General features: G+C 42.0%; 1 protein-coding gene across 2 annotated transcripts; it reads left to right on the top strand.

The window, feature by feature from the left end:
- Nucleotides 1–400: 400 nt before the first annotated feature.
- On the top strand, nucleotides 401–23,887 carry LOC106603738 (glucose-6-phosphate exchanger SLC37A2). Of its 2 annotated transcripts, none has more exons than XM_014197781.3 (18): nucleotides 401–1,085; nucleotides 2,243–2,324; nucleotides 3,448–3,538; nucleotides 3,708–3,786; nucleotides 3,877–4,012; nucleotides 5,126–5,202; nucleotides 5,559–5,725; nucleotides 6,174–6,211; nucleotides 6,544–6,687; nucleotides 6,955–7,045; nucleotides 7,214–7,276; nucleotides 11,973–12,058; nucleotides 12,601–12,649; nucleotides 12,976–13,049; nucleotides 13,424–13,502; nucleotides 13,896–13,993; nucleotides 14,926–14,990; nucleotides 21,181–23,887. In XM_014197781.3, the coding sequence occupies exons 1-18, from the start codon at nucleotides 1,030–1,032 to the stop codon at nucleotides 21,194–21,196; spliced, it is 1,491 nt and encodes a 496-aa protein (XP_014053256.1). In that variant the 5' UTR covers nucleotides 401–1,029; the 3' UTR covers nucleotides 21,197–23,887. The 2 variants fall into 2 exon arrangements, with proteins under 2 accessions (XP_014053256.1, XP_014053257.1); XM_014197782.3 differs by having other exon boundaries at nucleotides 402–1,085; nucleotides 6,574–6,687.
- The last annotated feature ends 118 nt before the right edge of the window (nucleotides 23,888–24,005 follow it).

The raw sequence follows: 24,005 nt of genomic DNA on the forward strand, positions 1-24,005 counted from the left end.
GTTAACTGCCTTGCTCAAGGGCAGAACGGCAGATTATTATTTTTTTTTTTTTCCCACCTTGCCGGTGTTGTGCCGAAAATCTCCCCCAACATGACCCAAGAAACGTTTCAATTTGTAATTTTACAGAATAGATATAAAAATATAGCAATTTTTACGTATTTTCATTTTCTGCTGTAAGTAGGTTATAACACATCAAGGAAGACAAACCATACTTCTCTGCTACTTGAAGAGTTAATGGACGAGATTGTTTTTTTCATAGCCCGGTGCCCCGGGTGAGTGGAGATTACATTTCATGTACAATAGAATGGACTGAACAATACAAACTCTGCCCACCCAAGGCACCGGGGGCCACGTAAAACGAGCTCTCCCATTGTCATCGCTCCTTTAATTCTGTGACGTCAGACACGGGAATCACATGTCTACACACTTCGGAATATAGATTTTGTTGAGGCGTTTTGCCTAAGCTTGGAAAACATTAGCGAAGGACCGCCTTCCAACTATTATGGACACATTCTGTTAACATATTTCCATGTGACACGGTAGAGAAGTGCATAGAGTATTTATAGGAACCGGCTTTTATAACGCTATCAGCGGACTCGAGCAAGTATGGAAATCGATGGGAATTCATTGTTTGTGGAGATTCACTCACATCATCATGAAGTAGGAATAGCAAAGCGACTTAAACTTTTTTGATCAGTGCTCGGAGTGTTTTTATTCTTTATCTTTTAAATTAATAAATTTGAAATAAATAAAAGAAAAATCGGTGTTTTTAATCAAAGACAATTGGAAAAAAATTCAGGCGAGACCCTGTGAGAAAAGAAGCTGTCCCATGTAACGAAACGTAATGGTTTAAGTTTGTTTTTAGCTAGTTTTAGATATTTTTTTTGTAGTCCTAGTTTTTGTACAAATACTATATCATCAATTGGGTGTATATAAGGCGCCCGATATAACTTTTGAAGCCATGTCCGAGAGAGAATTGTAAGCGGTTTTAACAAGTTTTACGAAGTTGTTTAGGCTACTACACTAAAGATGAGGTCTTTGGCTCCCGGCATTAGACTGATCACGTCCTTCTCAAGAGACAGCTGGTAAGTTGACACTGTCTTTGATATTGTGACATCCTTTATGTAAACAAAACTAAATGCATTGCATTTTACAGTATGTACTTTGATGATGGGGGAGGGGAAACGGCGGTTTTGTCCTTAATCAGCTAGATATCAGTGATTGGCGAGAGATTTGGTGTCATTCTATCTATGCATTACTGACATACTGACATTCTAGAATGTTAGGAATTAGTCAACCGTCTAGATTTGATTTGAGTGTTTCATTAGGTATAGTTAAACCCCATATTCAAATGGATTTGCAAAAAGAAGCATTGACAATCATAGAATGTTACATGCAATCATCCTAGGTGAAGGCTCTTGGATTTGGTAGGCTGTTGGATTTCTGTAACTATTCTGCAATCAACAAAACGTTCTGCATTATTCCTGTCACTGATCCAGTATGCTCAAAGGGTTAAAGGTCACAGCAGGCTTTGTCTCAGGCACTACACTTCCTCCTGAATGGCTGAGTCTGAAATGGCACCCAATTCCCTATGTAGTGTACCACTTTTGACCACAGCACATGGTCAAAAGTAGGACACTAATATGGTGTAATTGGAGACGTAGTCTATGTGTTGTGTGTAATTAGCCTGGGGATGAAGAGGTTACACCAGGTTTTAAATGAGGTGTTAACTGAATCTAACTCGTGGTAAAACCTGCCTTTCCACTCCAGGAAAAGTCAACAGTCAGTACAGAGCATGCACCTTGAGTGGGTTGTAGCTAGCTGCCTTCCTGTGCAGTGTGCACCTAGTGTCATGAGGCAGCCAGGTCCCTGTACTGCTCCCAGCACTGAAGAACTATTCTGAATACCCTGTTTTGTTTCCATGTCAGGTTCCCACAAAAAAAAGCTTATGTGTACTGTCTACTGTACAGACAAGTCCATGTGAACGATGGTTTTGTGTTCTCCTCAGAACCCTCTCCAGGATGGTAGTTTGAAGCCTGCCTCTTGGTCTCTTTCCCCTCTCCCTCCCTTCTGGTCCTATGATGCTAACATCCCTGGAGACTTCTAGTCTAGACCATGTGAAAGAGACTGTCCTAAAAACTGTAGAGGGTGTGCTTTGACTTACAAACAGGACGAAGTTCATGGCATGATATTTGCTTTGGATAACATTAGAATGAGCTCTTCTTCTACTCTCTCTGTCCAGGTACCGAGGTTTCACCCTCTTCCTCACCTTCCTCTTCTATACCAGCTACCATCTCTCCCGGAAACCCATCAGCATCGTTAAGGTGATACACTGACTCCACAAACCTGTATTAAACGTTATTGAAATGTATGGCCACACTGTTCAGCTTTTTATTGTAACATCTCTAGGTGTTCTAGGCCACAAAGTCCCTAGAACACTCGAGCCACACTACAATAGTTAACACTATATACTGAACAAAAATATAAAAGCAACATGTAAAGTGTTGGTATCATGTTTCATGACCTGAAATAAAAGATCCCAGAAATGTTCCATAAACACAAAGTTTATTTCTGTTGTGCACAAATTTGTTTACATCCCTGTTAGTGAGCATTTCTCCTTTGCCAAGATAATCAATCCACCTGACAGGTTTGGCATATCAAGAAGCTGATTAAACAGCATGATCATTACACAGGTGCATCTTGTGCTCGGGTCAATAAAAGGCCACTCTAAAATGTGCAGTTTTGCCACACAACACAATGACACAGATGTCTCAAGTTTTGAGGGAGCATGCAATTGGCATGCTGACTGTATGAATGTCCACCAGAGCTGTTGCTAGGGAATTTAATGTTAATTTCTCTACCATAAGCCGCCTCCAACGTCGTTTTAAAGAATTTGTCAGTACGTCTAACCGGCCTCACAACCGCAGACCACGTTTAACCATGCCAGTCCAGGACTGCTGCATCCGGCTTCTTTACCTGTGGGATCGTGAGACCGGACAGCTGATGAAACTGAGAAGTATTTCTGTCTGTAATAAAGCCCTTTTGTGGGGAAAAGCTCATTCTGATTGGCTGGGCCTTGCGCCCATTGGGTGGGCCAGTCTCCCAAGTATGTGTGTTAACTCACTACAAGCAGTTGACCAGATGATGTTGTGCGGTTTGACAGTGGGATATTTGGAGAGCGCGTGCCCCTGCCAAGTCATGTGAAATCCATGGATTAGGGTCTAATTAATTTATTTCAATTTACTGATTTCCTTATATGAACTGTAACTCAGTCAAATATTTGAAATTGTTGTGTTTATGTTCAGTATAGTTGGTGAGAAAGTGATTTCATAGTTGTTTTTCTTTCGAGACGTTTAGTTCTTTGCCATCTTTATGCAGGTTGTCTTAAAGGCTGAGTGTTTTGTGTCCATGTGTGTAATCTCTGCTTATTGCTCCATGCATGTACAGAGTCAGCTGCACAGAAATTGTTCCACCCTCATTCGACCTCCAAACCTCAATGGAACTGACAATGAAACCTGGTGTGACTGGGCGCCCTTTGGTGAGTCCTCTGCTTGACTCGAGTTCTTTGTTCATTTTAAGAAGAAATAGAAATTCTTCCAAAGTTTTCCGAGTGCTTACAAAACTAATATCTAGAAAGCACAACATATCAGTAGAATGGGACAGCAGATTTCATTTGGATATTTTCGGTGTCCTCTTGTTCTGTCCAGACCAGGACAACTACCAGACACTGTTTGGAGCTGTGGACAACTCCTTCCTGGTTGCTTATGCCATTGGCATGTTTTTCAGGTAGGCAGAATGATGTATGTGATTGTGTTTTGTATATGTGTGTTAACTCACTACAAGCAGTTGACCAGATGATGTTGTGCGGTTTGACAGTGGGATATTTGGAGAGCGCGTGCCCCTGCGCTACTACTTGACCATCGGTATGCTTCTCAGTGGTCTCTTCACGTGTCTGTTTGGCCTGGGCTTCTACTTGAACATCCACTCAATATGGTACTACGCCTTCGTCCAGGTACGGGTTAAATCTCCTCCAAAACCATTCAGTCACTTGCTCACACTCTGCAGCATAGTTACCAATTTTTGTATTTATTATATATACCTTTTTTTGCCATACACTACAATCCCTACCCTGACTGGAGTAAACTAACGGGTAACAATACTTCTACTGCTACTTACAGCCAGAGGTGTGGATTCGAGTCACATGACTTGGACTCGAGTCAGATTCGAGTCACAAATATGATGACTTGCAACTCGTCTTTGACTTTAACACCAATGACTCGTGACTTGACTTGGATTTGAGCCTTATGACTCGACCTGACTTGATACCCTCCCCAAGTCCAAATATAAAAAATGATGCTATTAAAAAAAGTGTGCAGCGCATCAACTCTTCATTTAACGGATTACAGTTTGAATCGGACAGCAGCCAATAAAATTGTGCCAGCTGAGAAAAAGTTGTGTGTGGCAGTGCAGTCGGCGGGTGAATTCAGATGGAGCCCTTGGAAAAATGATACCCAAAATTATTATTTTCCGATATAAAGATGACGCTGTATCAACAAAAAAACGGATTGCAACTTATAAAACATGCGGGAATAAAATTACAGACGGAGGCGCAACAATTTACAACTTTTTTGAACATTTGAAGCTGCACAAAGAACAGTAAGTCGTGGCTAATATAACCGACAGCTATATATATTTTATTACTTTACTAGTGTATCATGTAGACTAATGTAACGTTAAATCAATGAGCCTCCTCACAGTCAGTCAGTGCGAGAACGTGATCATTGCACCCAAGATTGAGCAACAACTGGCTAGCCATTTCTTAATGCACAAGTCCAGGTAGCCCCTCTCTGTTTCAGTATCATATGACAGCGATAGTGTGAGGGAGGCTGAGAGAGGGTTTCAATGCCAGTACTTTTCTCAAGGCTGTTTGTGAGAATGTAATGTAGGAAACCAGCCCACCCCCTTTATTTATATTTGTATCTCTTTCTTTCTCTCTTTCTCGTTGGGATACAAAAAGTATCTCTATCTCCCTCTCTTTTTCTCTCATTGGGTCGGGTGTAGAGACATATTTCATGTTGAAATAACAGAGAATTTGAAGACCTCAATCTCCCTCTTACTTTCGTAGGCAATGAATGGACTGGTGCAGACGACGGGCTGGCCTGCAGTGGTGGCCTGCGTTGGGAACTGGTTCGGAAAAGGGAAGTGAGTGAGACACATCCTTACTGTAGACTGGTTCAGCAATGCTGACTACGCAGTATCAGTACCCTCTCTTCCATCTCGTGCAGGGTTTTTATCTGTTGCTCACGGTCAGTCACATGATGTGAATGTAAAAACAACTGTCCGATCAGCGCCTTTGGTTGAGCAGGTTTGATTGTAATGAGATTTTGGACATTCAAAATAGGAACAATTTACAGGCGTCCAGTCCCTAATTCAGCATTTGAATGCCAAAAGCTGTCCTCAGTATTTAGTACTCACTGTTCAACGTCAGGATGTACAATGTTTCTCAAGGTAAATCCACCTCTCATTTCCATCCTATGTGTCTGTCCCTCTCCCTCCAGACGAGGGTTCATCATGGGCGTCTGGAACTCCCACACCTCGGTAGGCAACATCCTGGGCTCGCTCATCGCTGGCGTCTTCGTATCCTCGGCCTGGGGCATGTCCTTCATCGTGCCTGGCATCATCATCGCCTCCACTGGCGTTCTCTGTTTCTTCTTCCTGGTGGAGAGTGAGTCTGACCTCTTGGCCTGTATTCTTAAAGCGTCTCAGAGTAGGATTGCTGATCTAGAAGTTTTGCCTTTTAGATTATAATGAATGGACAGAGGGGACCTGATCCTAGATCAGAGTTCCTACTTTGAGACGCTTTATGGATATGCCCAGACCTTGTTCAAAACATGCCAATAGTGCTGACTGTAATCCATTACAACCTATTGAAGCTTGATAGATCATAGTCAAAATGTTCATTGCCACTATAAAGTTATTATGGAGGATACATTTTTATTAAGTTAGTTTGAAAAAGGATCATGTTGCATTTATCAGAGTTTTCACTGCAGGCATTTCATCTTAAACCTAGACTGTTAACATTAAGACAAAATGTAAAATGAGAGTTGGCTTGTCCCAAGACTGTATTTTGACATGAAAATGTATTTGTGAGCAAAACTTTTTTTCTGTCACAGAACCAGAAGATGTCGGTTGCAGCCCTCCGCAACACCATGTAAGTACAACCAAAGAACACATTAAGTAATTGGTGCCCTTAGTAGTACAGAGAAAAGCTGCCTTGCTAAAGGCCACAAGGGCAGTAGGTGTAGGTTGCACCTGAGATATGATGCCTGGCCTGCTTCACTAACCTCTAGGCTACCAGCTATGCCCAGTTTTTGACCTTATTTTTGGTTTGTGATGACCACCGTTTTGTCATTACATAATTTTCCTTCGTAAGAGTTGATATTATAGAGTAATAAAAGAAATGTCAGACAGATCTACTCAACCTTAAAACAGTCAATAGTTGCAGTCCTGGTTAGAACCATGCTAATTGCAGTGTATGGACAGGAGGACAATGAGAAGGAGCCTCTCTTACAGAACTCATCCAGTAATGAGATCTTCAGCAGTCCTGGCCAGTCCAACTCTATCTCTTCTGAGCCGGCAGAGGAGCACACCAAGGCCATCAGCTTCTGTGGGGCCCTCAGGATACCTGTGAGTGGGGATCACAATCTACTTTAATTACAAGCCGTTTCAGTTGCTGAATCTCATCAAATGTTACACAAGTATTCCTCTGGCAAAACAGACACAGACAATCAACATAATAATGGGTTGTATTTTATGTCACTGCACCTAAGCCTTGAATTCCTGTTTCACCTCTGTTGTGACTCATTGTTGGTAATTACTCTCCAAACCCACATGAATGCAGTTGACTGTTGTTATGACAGTGGCTATGACAGTGTAATATGTGTTATCTTACAGGGCGTGATGGAGTTCTCTCTCTGTCTGCTGTTCGCTAAGCTCGTTAGCTACACCTTCCTCTACTGGCTTCCTCTCTACATTGCTAACGTTGGTACGTACTCAGTTTAGTTCCTATTTGTTTACTGTTGTCATTTCACCTGAGGGTTCAAATGCTAACAATGTTTATGAGCTGATAATGATTTGCTTTGCATTGTGAGATGCGCTGTCAATTAATTTTGCCTACTGTGTCACTTAAAATTCCCAATGTTTATTTCCTCAGCCCATTTTGACCCCAAGGAAGCTGGGGACATGTCAACACTATTTGATGTAGGAGGAATTGTTGGTAAGCCTTAACAGTTTTTTGGCGGACCTTATGTGGCATTATCTAACCATTTTTATAGCCCAAAAGTCTGTAAGATCATATGAGGAACCAGGAAACTCTTCTCTGATTACCTGGATGTTTTGTATGCACTGTAGTTATAAGTGGTTTCTGCAGTCATAACAAGTAATGTCTGCAGTCATAACAAAACAGGCATAACAAGTAATGTCTGCAGTCATAACAAAACAGGCATAACAAGTAATGTCTGCAGTCATAACAAAACAGGCATAACAAGTAATGTCTGCAGTCATAACAAAACAGGCATAACAAGTAATGTCTGCAGTCATAACAAAACAGGCAAAACAAGTAATGTCTGCAGTCATAACAAAACAGGCAAAGCAAGTGATTTCTGCAGTCATAACAAAACAGGCATAGCAAGTGATTTCTGCAGTCATAACAATACAGTGCCTTGGAAAAGTATTCATACCCTTTGGATTTCTTCCGTTTATTGTGTTACAAAGTGGGATACAAATGGATTTAGTTGCATTTTTTTGTCAACAATCTACTCAAAATACTCTGTCAAAGTGGAACAATTCTAACATTATTCTAACAGAAAAATTTGACTCACTATGTGTGAAATATTAGGGGTTAACATGATTTTGGAATGACTAACCCTTCCTCTGTCCCCCATACATACAGTTGAAGTCGGAAGTTTACATACACTTAGGTTGGAGTCATTAAAACTCGTTTTTCAACCACTCCACAAATTTCTTGTTAACAAACTATAGTTTTGGCAAGCCGGTTAGGAAATCTACTTTGTGCATGACACAAGTAATATTTCCAACAATTGTTTACAGACAGATTATTTCACTTATAATTCCTTTTTCAATTCCAGTGGGACAGAAGTTTACATACACTAAGTTGACTGTGCATTTAAACAGCTTGGAAAAATCCAGAAAATGATGTCATGGCTTTAGAAGCTTCTGATAGGCTAATTGACATAATTTCTGTCAATTGGAGGTGTACCTGTGGATGTATTTCAAGGCCTACCTTCAAAATCAGTGCCTCTTTGCTTGACATCATGGGAAAATCAAATCAGCCAAGACCTCAGAAAACAAATTGTAGACCTCCACAAGTCTGGTTCATCCTTGGGAGCAATTTCCAAACGCCTGAAGGTACCACGTTCATCTGTACAAACAATAGTACGCAAGTATGAACGCCATGGGACCACGCAGCTGTCATACCGCTCAGGAAGGAGACGCATTCTCTCTCCTAGAGATGAGTGTACTTTGGTGCGAAAAGTGCAAATCAATCCCAGAACAACAGCAAAGGACCTTGTGAAGATGCTGGAGGAAACAGGTACAAAAGTATCTATATCCACAGTAAAAGGAGTCCTATATCGACATAACCTGAAAGGCCACTCGGCAAGGAAGAAGCCACTGCTCTAAAACTGCCAAGAAAAAGCCAGACTACGGTTTGCAAGTGCACATGGGGACAAAAATGTAACTTTTTGGAGAAATGTCCTCTGTTCTGATGAAACAAAAATGTAACTTTTTGGCCATAATGACTGTCGTTATGTTTGGAGGAAAAGGGGGGAGGCTTGCAAGCCGAAGAACGCCATCCCAACCGTGAAGCACGGGGGTGGCAGCATCATTTTGAGGGGGTGCTTTGCTGCAGGAGGGACTGGTGCACTTCACAAAATAGATGGCATCATGAGAAGGAAAATTCTGTGGATATATTGAAGCAACATCTCAAGACATCAGTCAGGAAGTTAAAGCTTGATGGCAAATGGGTCTTCCAAATGGAAAATGAGCCCAAACATACTTCCAAAGTTGTGGCAAAATGGCTTAAGGACAACAAAGTCAAGGTATTGGCGTGGCCATCACAAAGCCCTGACTTCTATAGACAATTTGTGGGCAGAACTGAAAAAATGTGTGAGAGCAAGGAGGCCTACAAACCTGACTCAGTTACACCAGCCCTGTCAGGAGGAATGGGCCAAAATTCACCCAACTTATTGTGGGTATGTAAACTTCTGACCCACTGGGAATGTGATGAAAGAAATTAAAGCTGAAATAAATAATTCTCTCTAATATTATTCTGACATTTCACATTCTTCAAATAAAGTGGTGATCCTAACTGACCTAAAACAGGGCATTCTTACATGGATTAAATGTCAGGAATTGTGAAAAACTGAGTTTAAAAGAATTTGGCTAAGGTGTATGTAAACTTCCGACTTCAACTGTACTACGTATGTAAGGTCCCTCAGTCAAGTATTGAATTTCAAGCACAGATTCAAAAACAAAGACCAGGGAGCTTTTCGAATGCCTCATGAAAAAGGGCAGTGATTGGTAGATGGGTAACAATATGGTCAAGTTAATAAATATGCTGTGGATTATGTATTAAACTACCCAGACACATCAAAGTTACAGTGGTCCTTCTGAACTGAGCTGCAGGACAGGAATGAAACTGCTCAGGGATATTACCATGAGGTCATTGGGGATGTTAAGAGCTAGAGTTCAATGGCTGTGATGAGAGAACTGAGGATGGATCAGCAACATTGTATTGACTCAACAATAATGACCTAAAAAGGAAAATACAAGTTACAGAATAAAAAAATTACAAAACAATCTTCTATGCAACAAGGAACTAAATTAATAGTGCTAAAAAACACAAAGGAATACACCTTTTAGCCTAATTCAAAGCCTTATGTTTGGGGAAAATCCAACACATCACTGAGTAACTGCCTCCTTATTGTCAAGCATGGTGGTGGCTGCATCATGGTATAGGTACGCTTGACATCGGCAAATGCCGGGTAATTTTTCAGGATAAAAAGAAACGGGATAGAGCTAAGCACAGGCAAAATCCTAGAGGAGAACCTGGTTAGTCTGCTTTCCAACACACTGGGAGAGGAATTCCCCTTTCAGCAGGACAATAACTTACCACACAAGGCCAAATCTACACTGGAGTTGCTTACCAAGAAGACCGTGAATGTTCCTGAAAATCTATGGAAAGTCTTAAAAATGTCTCTCTAGCCATGATCCCCAACATCTTGTCAGAGCTTGGATATTGCACAATCCAGGGGTAAAGCTATGAGCTTTACACACAAGAAGACGCATAGCTGTAATCGCAGACAAAGGTGTTTTTTTTAAACATACATACATGCATACATACATACATGCATACATACATGCATACATACATGCATACATACATACATGCATGCATACATACATACATACATACATACATACATACATACATACATACATACATACATACATACATACATACATACTTTTTTCCCTCACTGTATGTATGTATGTATTTGATCCCCTGCTGATTTTGTACGTTTGCCCACTGACAAAGAAATGATCAGTCTATAATTTTAATGGTAGGTTTATTTGAACAGTGAGAGACAGAATAACAACAAAAAAATCCAGAAAAACGCATGTCAAAAATGTTATAAATTGATTTGCATTTTAATGAGGGAAATAAGTATTTGACCCCCTCTCAATCAGAAAGATTTCTGGCTCCCAGGTGTCTTTTATACAGGTAACAAGCTGAGATTAGGAGCACACTCTTAAAGGGAGTGCACCTAATCTCAGCTTGTTACCTGTATAAAAGACACCTGTCCACAGAAGTAATCAATCAATCAGATTCCAAACTCTCCACCATGGCCAAGACCAAAGAGCTCTCCAAGGATGTCAGGGACAAGATTGTAGACCTACACAAGGCTGGAATGGGCTACAAGACCATCGCCAAGCAGCTTGGTGAGAAGGTGACAACAGTTGGTGCGATGATTCGCAAATGGAAGAAACACAATAGAACTGCCAATCTCCCTCGGCCTGGTGCTCCATGCAAGATCTCACCTCGTGGAGTTGCAATGATCATGAGAACGGTGAGGAATCAGCCCCGAACTACACGGGAGGATCTTGTCAATGATCTCAAGGCAGCTGGGACCATAGTCACCAAGAAAACAACTGGTAACACACTACGTCGTGAAGGACTGAAATCCTGCAGCGCCCGCAAGGTCCCCCTGCTCAAGAAAGCACATATACATGCCCGTCTGAAGTTTGCCAATGAACATCTGAATGATTCAGAGGACAACTGGGTGAAAGTGTTGTGGTCAGATGAGACCAAAATGGAGCTCTTTGGCATGAACTCAACTCGCCGTGTTTGGTGGAGGAGGAATGCTGCCTATGACCCCAAGAATACCATCCCCACCGTCAAACATGGAGGTGGAAACATTATGCTTTGGGGGTGTTTTTCTGCTAAGAGGACAGGACAACTTCACCGCATCAAAGGGACGATGGACGGGGCCATGTACCGTCAAATCTTGGGTGAGAACCTCCTTCCCTCAGCCAGGGCATTGAAAATGGGTCGTGGATGGGTATTCCAGCGTGACAATGTTGTTATTCTGTCTCTCACTGTTCAAATAAACCTACCATTAAAATTATTGACTGATCACTTCTTTGTCAGTGGGCAAACGTACAAAATCAGCAGGGGATCAAATACTTTTTTTCCCTCACTGTGTAGTAGTCTGCCAGAAGAGTTCTCATTAGAATTGGTCAGTTAATGGCTCCTACTGTATGGTGTCAGACCACTTTCCATAGTATTGATCATCAATGTAGCTCCCTAAATCCCATGGATGAATATTTTCAGATTATGTAGGACTGCTGTCTCCCCCTGTGTGTTAAGGGTGTGTGCTGTGTTTCTGCAGGGGGCATCGTGGCTGGACTGGTGTCGGACCAAACTGGGGGAAGAGCCTCTACCTGCTGTGTCATGTTAATCTTGGCTGCCCCTATGGTGAGTGTGCATTCACACAGAAGACATCACTGGCTTTTAACCATGTGTAACACCATGGCCATTTATAGTGTGTCTTTAGTATAGTACACTTATGACTCCTTAAATTGTAAATGTGGCATTCAAGGGAAATCTGTACATTCCAAACTTTAGAAAACCGGTGCTGGGCAAAATATACTGTAGATAAGGAAAGGCATGCACAAATGCCTGAATCACAAATGTGGACTAGACACTTTTTATATTCACTTATGAAAAGAGGCAATTCTCTATGTCAAAGTTTTGATCACACAATCACATATATGCAATGTAAATATGACTGAATGATGGACACAGAAAAAGGAATTTGGCAGTGAACGTCACTCGCTGCCCAAGCCTGAAAAACATTTTATGTTAGTCCGTGAGCTCCTTTACAGTAATGTGTCAATCCGTTTTTCAGCATAGCTCAATGTTTTCCTTTGGGTCTGCATGTGGGTTAGTAAATCCTTCAAGAGTGACACATTTTACCCATGATCCAGTCTAAATGTTTGTTTTTGTTTCTTTCCTAGCTGTTCCTGTACAACCACATTGGACAGCATAGCCTAGTAACCACAATCGGTAAGAGTTAAGTTATTCTGTATGAAATTTGACTTTGAAGCCATGGAGCTATTTTGGTTTCAACGCCTCTTACTGAAAACTACATAAATTCTCAAATTTAACACATTGTACATTGTACTTTACTGTGTGTCGGTTGTGTGTTTGTAGCCTGTGGATTTCACATTTACGCTTTGTCATTTGGCAGACACTTATCTACGACTTGCAATCAGTGCAACCAACATAACCACAATATCACTATGAAAAGCTTCCTAAAAATAGCCTTTGTCTGCTAGCTAGCGTACTGTACATGCCTGATCCACTTGTTGCTGTTTTCCTCTGCCTTGTAGGAATGCTGTTGGTGTGCGGAGCCCTGGTGAACGGTCCCTACGCCCTCATCACCACCGCTGTTTCTGCTGACCTGGTAAGCACATCCATCCCAGACTGCACTGCTGCATGCCTTTCTCACATGAAGTCCTCAGCTCTCCCGAAGTCACACAGAGGAGATAAGCCCATCATTGCCCCCTCTCACCCCAGATTCCCCATGTTCCCTGTTAGTCCAAGATACTGTCTAATGCGTCTTTCCTCGATTTCTTGCATTCTATCTCCCTCGCCTCTTTCTCAAACCGTATTGGAGAAGAAGATCCCAAGGTCCCTCCCGTCAGACCTTCACCTTCCATGCGTTTTGAGAAGAGGCAGAGGAGAGAGAACGCAAGGAATTGAGGAGAGACACATTTGGAAAGAGTCCAAGTCTTTTATGCTGAATGTTGATTCAAAATGAGGGTTTTCCTTTCATAGGGGACGCATGAGAGCCTGAGAGGAAATTCTAGAGCGTTGTCAACGGTCACTGCAATTATTGACGGCACGGGGTCAATAGGTATGTGGGGAATTTCTAGGACACACACGGGGGATTGGTACTCTTTGATCTTGTTGTTTTTAGATTTGATGCTTGTAATGGTAGCTAGTAATGGGTTGGTGGTGCTAAGATGCCTTTGTGTGCCTGTGTCAATGCATGAAGGAAGGTTTTTATTTTAGGTCGCCTATGTTTTGAGAGATTAACTTCAATGCTCAGTCATTGTAGTGTTATGTGACAATTACAAATTGTATACAGTTTATGTACAAGGTCCATACAAAACTATTTTCCATTGTAAATCATGTAGTGTTCTAAAGGCAGACTTTTTATGATTGTTGTCCCAAATCAGATTGTATATCCAGTCCTGGTTTCAGGTGCTTGGGTTCCCCTGACTCTTATTTTCTGACTGTCCTCTAGGTGCCGCCCTAGGTCCTCTGTTAGCAGGGCTGATCTCTCCGACGGGATGGAACAATGTCTTTTTCATGCTGGTCACTGCTGATATCCTCGCCTGTTTGGTTCGTTTTTAATCTTTGTTTTTATTAACATGTTTTATAAATCACTGCAATATTTTTGCCACATGTTCAAAGAAGGTGCTACACCTGTGGATTGTGTACAAAATTAATGAAACCCTTGATACCAAATGATACACTACATGGCCAAAAGTAGGTGGACACCCCTTCAAATTAGTGGATTCGTCCATTTCAGCCACGTGTATAAAATCGAGCACACAGCCATGCAATCTCCAGAGACAAACATTTGCAGTAGAATGGCTCGTACTGAAGAGCTCAGTGACTTTCAACGTGGCACCGTCATGGGATGCCACCTTTCCAACAAGTCAGTTTGTCAAATTTCTGCCCTGAAAGAGCAGAAACTGTAATTGCTGTTATTGTGAAGTGGAAATGTCTAGGAGCAACAACAGCTCAGCCACAAAGTGATAGACCACACAAGCTCACAGAACAGGACCGCCAAGTGCTGAAGCATGTAGCGTTTAAAAATCGTCTATCCTCGGTTGCAACACTTCTACCGAATTCCAAACTGCCTCTGGAAGCAACGTCAGCACAATAACTGTTCATTGGGAGCTTCATGAGATGGGTTTCCATGACCGAGCAGCCTCACACAAGCCTAAGATCACCATGTGTAATGCCAAGCATAGTCTGGAGTGGGGTAAAGCTCGCTGCCATTGGTCGCTGGAGCAGTGGAAACACGTTCTCTAGAGTGATGAATCAAGTTTCACCATCTGGCAGTCCGACGGACGAATTTGGGTTTGACAGATGCCAGGAGAACGCTAACTGCCCGAATGCATAGTGCCAACTGTAAAGTTTGATGGAGGAATAATATCTGGGACTGTTTTTAAATGATGTTACATGTATATTTTTTATATATATTTATGTGTAAAAACACATATTTTAGTAAGCTGTGTTGAGTGTGCTGTCTCCCTGTTTTCCAGCTGCTGTCCAGGCTGGTGTATAAGGAGGTGAGGGGCTGGTGTGGACACAGCCCCAGACATAGAGGGTAAGCTGCTCACAACTACACCGCTGGGAATCATATAACCAATCAGGAAACCCAAAGCTGGTTTCCATTTCTTATGATAAAGAGGCTGCTAAGTGCAATAAGTCATGTTAGTTATAAAGTCATACCCATTTTATCCAAGAAGTGAACAAATACTTGCTACTTCACTTAAAAGGGGCAAAATGCAATTGAACTTGAGTGTGGACTAAAATGACTATTCCTTTAAATAAAGGTCAAAGCCACAAATAGAGCTACTCCACAGGGAGTAGCATTAGCCTTTCCCTAGAGGTTAAGGGTGCTCATTATTCTACTCCAAAGTGGCCTCCAGGCTGCTGATTAATTAGCTAGCTTTAAGGGAAAAATCGCAATTGCACCTCAGGCTATTTTTAAAAATCAGAAGTTGTCATTCACGATTAACCTGGGACCTTGATTGCGTCTTGAGAGTTCTATATTTCCACCAGGTTCCCATAGGATTTGAGATGTGATTGTCTTTGAATGGATGACTAGAGTTGGTGTTATTAGACACTGGATCAAATTTTATATATAGAAATGTCCTTGTTTTCCATGGAAATATAGTCAAGACGTTGACATCGTTATAAATAATGATTTTTAATTGAAATAATAATTCTGTCCTTCAAACTTTGCTTTCGTCAAGGAAAGCATTGTAGTTGTCAATTTATTGAGGTAATCTGAAGAGATTTCACCCCATGCTTCCTGAAGCATCCCCCACAAGTTGGATTGGCTTGATGAGCACTTCTTACGTACCCTACGGTCAAGCTGCTCCTACAACAGCTCAATAGGGTTGAGATCTGGTGACTGTGCTGGCCACTTCATTATAGATAGAATACCAGCTGACTGCTTCTTCCCTAAATATTTCTTGCATAGTTTGGAGCTGTTCTTTGTAGGAGGAAATTGGCTCAATTTAAGCGCTGTCCACAGGGTATGGCATGGCGTTGAACAATTGAGTGATACCCTTCCTTCTTCAAGATCCCTTCTACCCTGTACAAATTTCCCACTTTACCACCACCAAAGCACCCCCAGACCATCACATTGCCTCCACCATGCTTGACAGATGGTGTCAAGCACTCTTCCAGCATCTCACGATTGTTTTTCTTTGTGATTCGAACACCTCAAACTTAGATTCGTCTGTCCATAACTTTTTTTCCAATCTTCCTCTGTCCAGTGTCTGTGTTCTTTTGCCCATCTAGTCTTTCATTTTTATTGGCCAGTCTGAGATATGGCTTTTTCTTTGCAACTCTGCCAGGCAGGCCAGCATCCCGGAGTTGCCTCTTCACTGTTGACATTGAGACTGGGGTTTTACAGGTACTATTTAATGAAGCTGCCAGTTGAGGACTTGTGAGGTGTCTGTTTCTCAAACTAGACTCTATAATGTACTTGTCCTCTTGCTCAGTCGTGCACCGGGGCCTCCCACTCTTTTTATTTTGGTTAGAGACAGTTTGCGCTGTTCTGTGCGTTGTACGAGAGCGTTGTACTAGATCTTCAGTTTCTTGGCAATTTCTCGCATGGAATAGACAATTTCTCAGAACAAGAATAGACTGATGAGTTTCAGAAGAAAGTCTTTGTTTCTGGCCATTTTGAGCCTGTAATCAAACCCACAAATGCTTATTCTCCAGATACTCAACTAGTCTAAAGAAGGCCAGTTTTATTGCTCCTTTAATCAGCACAAAAATGTTCAGCTGTGCTAACATAATTGCAAAGTGTTTTCTAATGATCAATTAGCCTTAAAATGATTAACTTGGATTAGCTAACACAACGTGCCATTGGAACACAGGAGTGATGGTTGCTGATAATGGGCCTCTGTACGCCTATGTAGATATTCCATAAAAAACATCTGCTGTTTCCAGCTACAATAGTCATTATTTACAACATTAACAATGTCTACACTGTATTTCTGATCAATTTTATGTTATTTTAATGGACAAAAAAAATGCTTTTCAACAACAGGGACATTTCTAAGTGATCCCAAACGTGTGTGTGTGTGTGTGTGTGTGTGTGTGTGTGTGTAAACTCAGCAAAAAAAAAGTCCTCTCACTGTCAACTGCGTTTATTTTCAGCAAACTTATCATGTGTAAATATTTGTATGAACATGACAAGATTCAACAACTGAGACATAAACTGAACAAGTTCCACAGACATGTGACTAACATAAATGGAATAATGTGTCCCTGAACAAAGGGGGGGGTCAAAATCAAAAGTAACAGTCAGTATCTGGTATGGCCACCAGCTGCATTAAGTACTGCAGTGCATCTCCTCCTCATGAACTGCACCAGATTTGCCAGTTCTTGCTGTGAGATGTTACTCCACTCTTCCACCAAGGCACCTGCAAGTTCCTGGACATTTCTGGGGGGAATTGGCCCACGCTCTCACCCTCCGATCCAACAGGTCCCAGACGTGCTCAATGGGATTGAGTTCCGGGCTCTTCGCTGGCCATGGCAGAACACTGACATTCCTGTCTTGCAGGAAATCACGCACAGAATGAGCAGTATGGCTGGTGGCATTGTCATGCTGGAGGGTCATGTCAGGATGAGCCTGCAGGAAGGGTACCAAATGAGGGAGGAGGATGTCTTCCCTGTAACGCACAGTGTTGAGATTGCCTGCAATGACAACAAGCTCAGTCAGATGATGCTGTGACACACCGCCCCAGACCATGACGGACCCTCCACCTCCAAATCGATCTCGCTCCAGAGCACAGGCCTCAGTGTAACGCTCATTCCTTCGACGATAAACGCGAATCCGGCCATCACCCCTGGTGAGAAAAAACCGCGACTCGTCAGTGAAGGGCACTTTTTGCCTGTCCTGTCTGGTTCAGCGACGGTGGGTGTGTGCCCATAGGCGACGCTGTTGCCGGTGATGTCTGGTGAGGACCTGCCTTACAACAGGACTAAAAGCCCTCAGTCCAGCCTCTCTCAGCCTATTGCGGACAGTCTAAGCACTGATGGAGGGATTGTGCATTCCTGGTGTAACTCGGGCAGTTGTTGTTGCCATCCTGTACCTGTCCCACAGGTGTGATGTTCGGATGTACCGATCCTGTGCAGGTGTTACACGTGGTCTGCCGCTGCGAGGACAATCGGCTGTCCAGCCTGTCTCCCTGTAGCGCTGTCTTAGGCGTGTCACAGTACAGACATTGCAATTTATTGCCCTGGCAAAAGCTGCAGTCCTCATTCCACCTTGCAGCATGCCTAAGGCACGTTCACGCAGATGAGCAGGGACCCTGAGCATCTTTTTCTTTTGGTGTTTTTCAGAGTCAGTAGAAAGGCCTCTTTTGTGTCCTAGGTTTTTATAACTGTGAGCTTAATTGCCTAACATCTGTAAGCTGTTAGTGTCTTAACGACCGTTCCACAGGTGAATGTTCATTCATGGTTCATTGAACATTGAACATGCATGGGAAACAGTATTTTAAACCCTTTACAATGAAGATCTGTGAAGTTATTTGGATTTTTATGAATTATCTTTGAAAGACAGGGTCCTGAAAAAGGGATTTTTATTTTTTTTGGTGTGTGTGTGTGTGTGTGTGTGTGTGTGTGTGTGTGTGTGTGTAGTTTGAAATGTATTTTATTCATCACATGCTTGGTAAACAACAGGTGTAGACTAACAGTGACACGCTTACATATAGGCCTTTCTCAACAATGCAGAGAAAAAGAAATTGGAGAAATAATAGAAATTTAAATAAACCTAATAATAAATACAAAATGAGTAATGAAACACTAGGAGCCAGTGCCGAGTCGATGTGCAGGGGTACGAAGTAATTGAGGTAGATTTTGTATGTGCATATAGATAGGGGTGAAGTGACATAATAAACTGTATCAGCAGCGTATGTGATGAGTAAAAGAAGTTGGTGCAAAAAGGCTCAATGTAGATAGTCCGGGAAGCTATTGCATTAAAACCTAAGGATTCCACCCTTTTTTCAATTTTCGCCTAAAATGACATACCTAAATCCTACTGCCTGTAGCTCAGGACGTGAAGCAAGGATATGCATATTCTTGATACCATTTGAAAGGAAACACTTTGAAGTTTGTGGAAATTAATATAGGAGAATATAACGCATTAGATCTGGTAAAGATAATACAAATAATTGTATTTTTTTTTTTTTTTAATTAAAAAGTTGTACCATCTTTGAAATGCAAGAGAAAGGCCATAATATATTATTCCAGCCCAGTTGCAATTTAGATTTAGCAATGTATGTGCAAAGTTTTAGACCGATCCAATGAACCATTGCATATCTGTTCAAAATGTTGTATCAAGACTGCCGAAATGTGCCTAATTGGTTTATTAATACGTTTAGGTTCATAATTGTGCACTGTCCTCAAACAACAGCATGGTAGTCTTTCAATGTAATAGCTACTGTAAATTGGACAGTACAGTTAGATTAACAAGAATGTAAGCTTTCTGCCCATATCAGATATGTCTGTCCTTGGAAATGTTCACATTAGCCTATGTTAGCTTAACACCGATCCTGTAGAGGTTTTAAGTACCTGACTATGTTTTCAAAGGGTCAAAAAGACACACAGCTTCCTCAAAAAGACACACAGCTTCAATTTCTCAGGCACCAATTTTGCTAGGGCTGTCCGGGAGTGGTCTGAGTGGTGAGGGGAACACTGAATACTAGCTAATGGAATTTAGAATGCACTTCCTTATTGTTTTATTAACTAATTTACCACCTGGTGAGGTCACCAGGTAGGCCAAAACTCCATCACACCAAAACAGGCTGACATTTCAGGCAGTGTTTTTGAACAGCTCTTACACTAAATAAATAAAAAGAACACAGAAAAACTAGTTTTTGGCTGTTCCAAACTGACCCTCACATCCTGTGAAATAATGCTGCTTTCAAATAAAGCAAGACTCCATCCCCAACAACAATTGTGCACCTCATGGCTCTATGCTGCCCCACATTTATTCCACCCCCCAAACTAACTCGATAGCATTAGCCTCTCTCCAGCAAAATTGTGAATAGGCTAGGTACCATTGTTGACTTGTTAATTTTATCAATCAATCAAATGTATTTATAAAGCCCTTCTTACATCAACTGATGTCACAAAGTGCTGTACAGAAACACACAGGACACCGGATAAGGCAGGAGAAATGCTCCAGATATAACAGACTGACCCTAGCCCCCCGACACAAACTATTGCAGCATAAATACTGGAGGCTGAGACGGGAGGGGTCGGGAGACACTGTGGCCCCGTCCGACGATACTCCCGGACAGGGCCAAACAAGCAGGATATAACCCCACTCACTTTGCCAAAGCACAGCCCCCACACCACTAGAGGGATATCTCCAACTACCAACTTACCATCCTGAGACAAGGCCGAGTATAGCCCTTGAAAATCTCCCCCATGGCACAACTCAAAGGGGGGCGCCAACCCGGACAGGAAGATCACGTCAGTGACTCAACCCACTCAAGTGACACACCCCTCTTAGGGATGGCATGGAAGAGCACCAGTAAGCCAGTGACTCAGCCCCTTTAATAGGGTTAGAGGCAGAGAATCCCAGTGGAGAGAGGGTAACAGGCCAGGCAAAGACAGCAAGGGTTGTTCATTGCTCCAGTGCCTTCCTGTTCACCTTCACACTCCTGGGCCAGACTACACTCAATCATAGGACCTACTGAAGAGATGAGTCTTCAATAAAGACTTGAAGGTTGAGACAGAGTCTGCGTCTCTCACATGGGTAGGCAGACCATTCCATAAAAATTTAGCTCTATAGGAGAAAGCCCTGCCTCCAGCTGTTTGCTTAGAACTTCTAGGGACAGTAAGGAGGCCTGCGTCTTGTGACTGTAGCGTACGTGTAGGTATGTACGGCAGGACCAAATCGGAAAGATGGGTAGGAACAAGCCCATGTAATGCTTTGTAGGTTAGCAGTAAAACCTTGAAATCAGCCCTTGCCTTAACAGGAAGCCAGTGTAGAGAGGCTAGAACTGGAGTAATATGATAAAAAATGTTGGTTCTCGTCAAGATTCTAGCAGCTGTGTTTAGCACTAACTGAAGTTTATTTATTGCTTTATTCAGGTAGCCAGATATACTCAGTTGAAGATTCTGTGGTTCCTTCACCGCCAGTCCTCAAATATGAAATGACATCGAATTAATCAGATCCAATGATCTGGTGCCTATGTTAATGACCGGAATAGGTTTGCATTCGGTCCATTCTGAAATAGGCTAATCTAACCTTGTGTTGGCAGGTTCAAAGAAATCTGAGTGGCTGCCTGGGACAAGAGACCGTATCACACCTGCGAGGAAGGGCGCAGGAAAAATGACCCAGTAATAATCCCTGAGGCACACCATGATTCATACGGTACTGGTCCTTTCATCCTTCAGCCTTAATGGATCCAGACCTCATCACCAGCGGATGAAAGGAGCTGAAAAAGGAGGAAGGGGCCATTGATATTCTGGGACCATCTGACAGAGAGAACATGTCCTTTCCTCAAGTGACCGCAAAGCTCTTTCTCTTTTAAACCCAAAAAATACACTTTAAAACATTTTTTTTTATAGACTGTCTCTCTTATAGCCCCTCTCGGTGCTGTGTGCATCTTTCATGTTTTATCATTCTAATTCTGTGCACGCTGTGCCTTTCCCCAATCTCCCCTCCAGTTGACATCACATACCAGTATTGGGCAAGTTGAATTCGGGGGAGCTCATTTTGCACAGCCGGGGGATGCCAAACTACATAAGCAGTAAAGGAGGATGCAAATGGTTGTTGAAATGTTTATTGATCAATGATTAGAAGTTAGTTTGTATCCACCATGTGCACTTCGTTGTTTTGTTTTTGTCTCCACCCCTCCTAGCCGGCCTCGTCGTCAATTTTGAGCAGGGTGTGTGATGATACTGATGGTTTGTCAGGACTAATAGTTTTTACGGTTGTGGCTAGATAGCGTTCCCAAACTTCTTTGGCCCACAACCCCTTTAGATTTTTTTTTTAACACCATCGTCATTGATGTTCTCCCCCCCCCCCCCCCCAGTTTGATTTAGTTAGCACCAAGTCTTTTGCTCTCTGTTCTAATGAGTCCTGCGTGGCTTGTGGGCATTGTAGAGGAAAACATAGGTGTTCCTGAGAGTCTTATCTTTCAGTGATTGGGTCATAATATTTTGTAGCTTAAACCATTCAAAAGATAGAGCCACATTTGTAGGAAGAAAACAGAAACCGCTCTGTTTACTACAACTAAAACTTGCAGCCTCTATGAACTAAGCAGGATTTCAGACTTCTCTTGCGACCCCCCCCCCCCCATTGGGAAACGGTGGGCTAGATGGAGTTCAGCTACAGAGAGAAGTTTCTGTACATAGCAGGTTAGGAGAATTCATTTAACAGCTTAGGAGAATGAAGTTAAGGTTAGGAAAAGGGTTGGGCTTAGCTAAAATGCAACGGTTGTCAAAAACGGTTGTCCTCGACGTGACATGTAGATGGAGCTGTACTCCATCTAGTCACAATCGTTAGAACCATCTATCTCGACAAACCATCAGTATCATAACAGGGGCTTTTGACTTTTGCCGTCGGGCTCCTAAATTGCAAGTTGAGCGCCAACTCCTCCCACGCGACCAACAGCCAGGGGACTGGGCCATGCAAAACGAGCTCACCCAATGTTTTCACGTGTGACTGATTGTAAATGTATCCCTTTCAGTGGCACGCTACCTACTCTCCTATATATTTATTTTGCAGAGAAGCTAAAATGTAATTTGGCTCTATACTCCAGCATTTTGGATTTGAAATGAAATGAGCAGACAATACATAATGTCACCTTGTTATTTTGGGGTGTTTTCTGTTTAACTATTTAGAAATGAAAGCATTTTATGTATCTAGTCCCCCTGTTTTTGAAGGTGTCAAGTTTTTAGACAAATTCACTTAGTGTATTACATTTATTCAAGTTTAGTATTTGGTCCCATATTCCTAGCACACAATGGCTACATCAAGCTTGTGACTACAAATATTTTGGATGCATTTGCTGTTTGTTTAGGTTGTGTTTCAGATTATTCTGTCCCCAATAGGATTGTAATGGTAAATAATGTATTTTGTCATTTTGGGGTCACTTTTATTTTATGTTTCTGAACACTTTTACATTAATGTGGATGCTTCCATGATTACAGATAATCATGCTTGACTTGTGAATAATGATGAGTGAGAAAGTTAAGGCATAAATATTATACCCTAACTTCTCCTGTTATTGATCATGCTGAGAGGTTAGAATGTTTTAGGGGCATGATCTTTGTGCGTCTAACTTTCTCGCTCATCCTTATTCACCCTTAAATGACAGGTGACATTCTGTCTTGTAGGTTCATATAAAACATTTAATATCAAATCCAAGATGCTGGAGTATAGAGCTGAATTTAAAAGTTTTAGCTCCACTGGCCTAGTAAATACCTAGGGGACCAGTGTCCACAAATGGTTCTTTTTTTTCAATGAATTGGTGTTTCATTCTTTGTAGATATTTATTTTTTGTTGACATTTTAGTCATTTAGAAGACACTCTTATCCAGAGTGACTTACAGTAGTGAGTACATACATTTTCATACTTTTTTTGTACTGGTCCCCCATGGGAATCAAACCAACAACCCTGGCATTGCAAGCACCATCCTCTACCAACTGAGCATCCTCGCCAGTGGCCCATGTTAAGGTGATAATTGTACTTCAGGGACCCTCTGTTGCTTTGTTGTAGTCAGAGGCGTTGTTAGAGGGGGAGTAGTCTTTTTTTAATATAATTGAGGAGGGATGCAGATAGTTGTAGTGCCCCAAATAAAGTCAGATGTTATGCCATGCATAAGCTATGCAGAGGGCAGGCTGTATTATGTTACATGACTAATATTCCAAGTACATTTAGAAAAAATGTAAATGATGAAGTGTAGTGTATGTACATCAGATGTCTGATTTAAGCTGAATAAATCTGAGCATGACCAACTATTTAATTTCCACAGAAACGGCTCATACTCGCTTATCTAAATCCCATATCCCTCAAAAACATATGTTCTGGTACCACATCACCCATGGCTGCATTGCATTCCAAAAGGTACCCTATTCC

The sequence above is a fragment of the Salmo salar genome, chromosome 04 (assembly GCF_965601325.2).
Source record: "Salmo salar chromosome 04, fSalSal1, whole genome shotgun sequence".
NCBI classification, from domain to species: Eukaryota; Metazoa; Chordata; class Actinopteri; order Salmoniformes; family Salmonidae; genus Salmo; species Salmo salar.

Excerpts from the sequence above, each read along its gene's own strand:
- LOC106603738 (XM_014197781.3), top strand. The coding sequence starts at position 1,030 with ATGAGGTCTTTGGCTCCCGGCATTAGACTGATCACGTCCTTCTCAAGA. Across the intron at positions 5,726-6,173 it reads TTTCTTCTTCCTGGTGGAGA|AACCAGAAGATGTCGGTTGC; the intron begins GTGAGTCTGACC and ends TTTCTGTCACAG. Across the intron at positions 12,059-12,600 it reads TAATCTTGGCTGCCCCTATG|CTGTTCCTGTACAACCACAT; the intron begins GTGAGTGTGCAT and ends TTTCTTTCCTAG.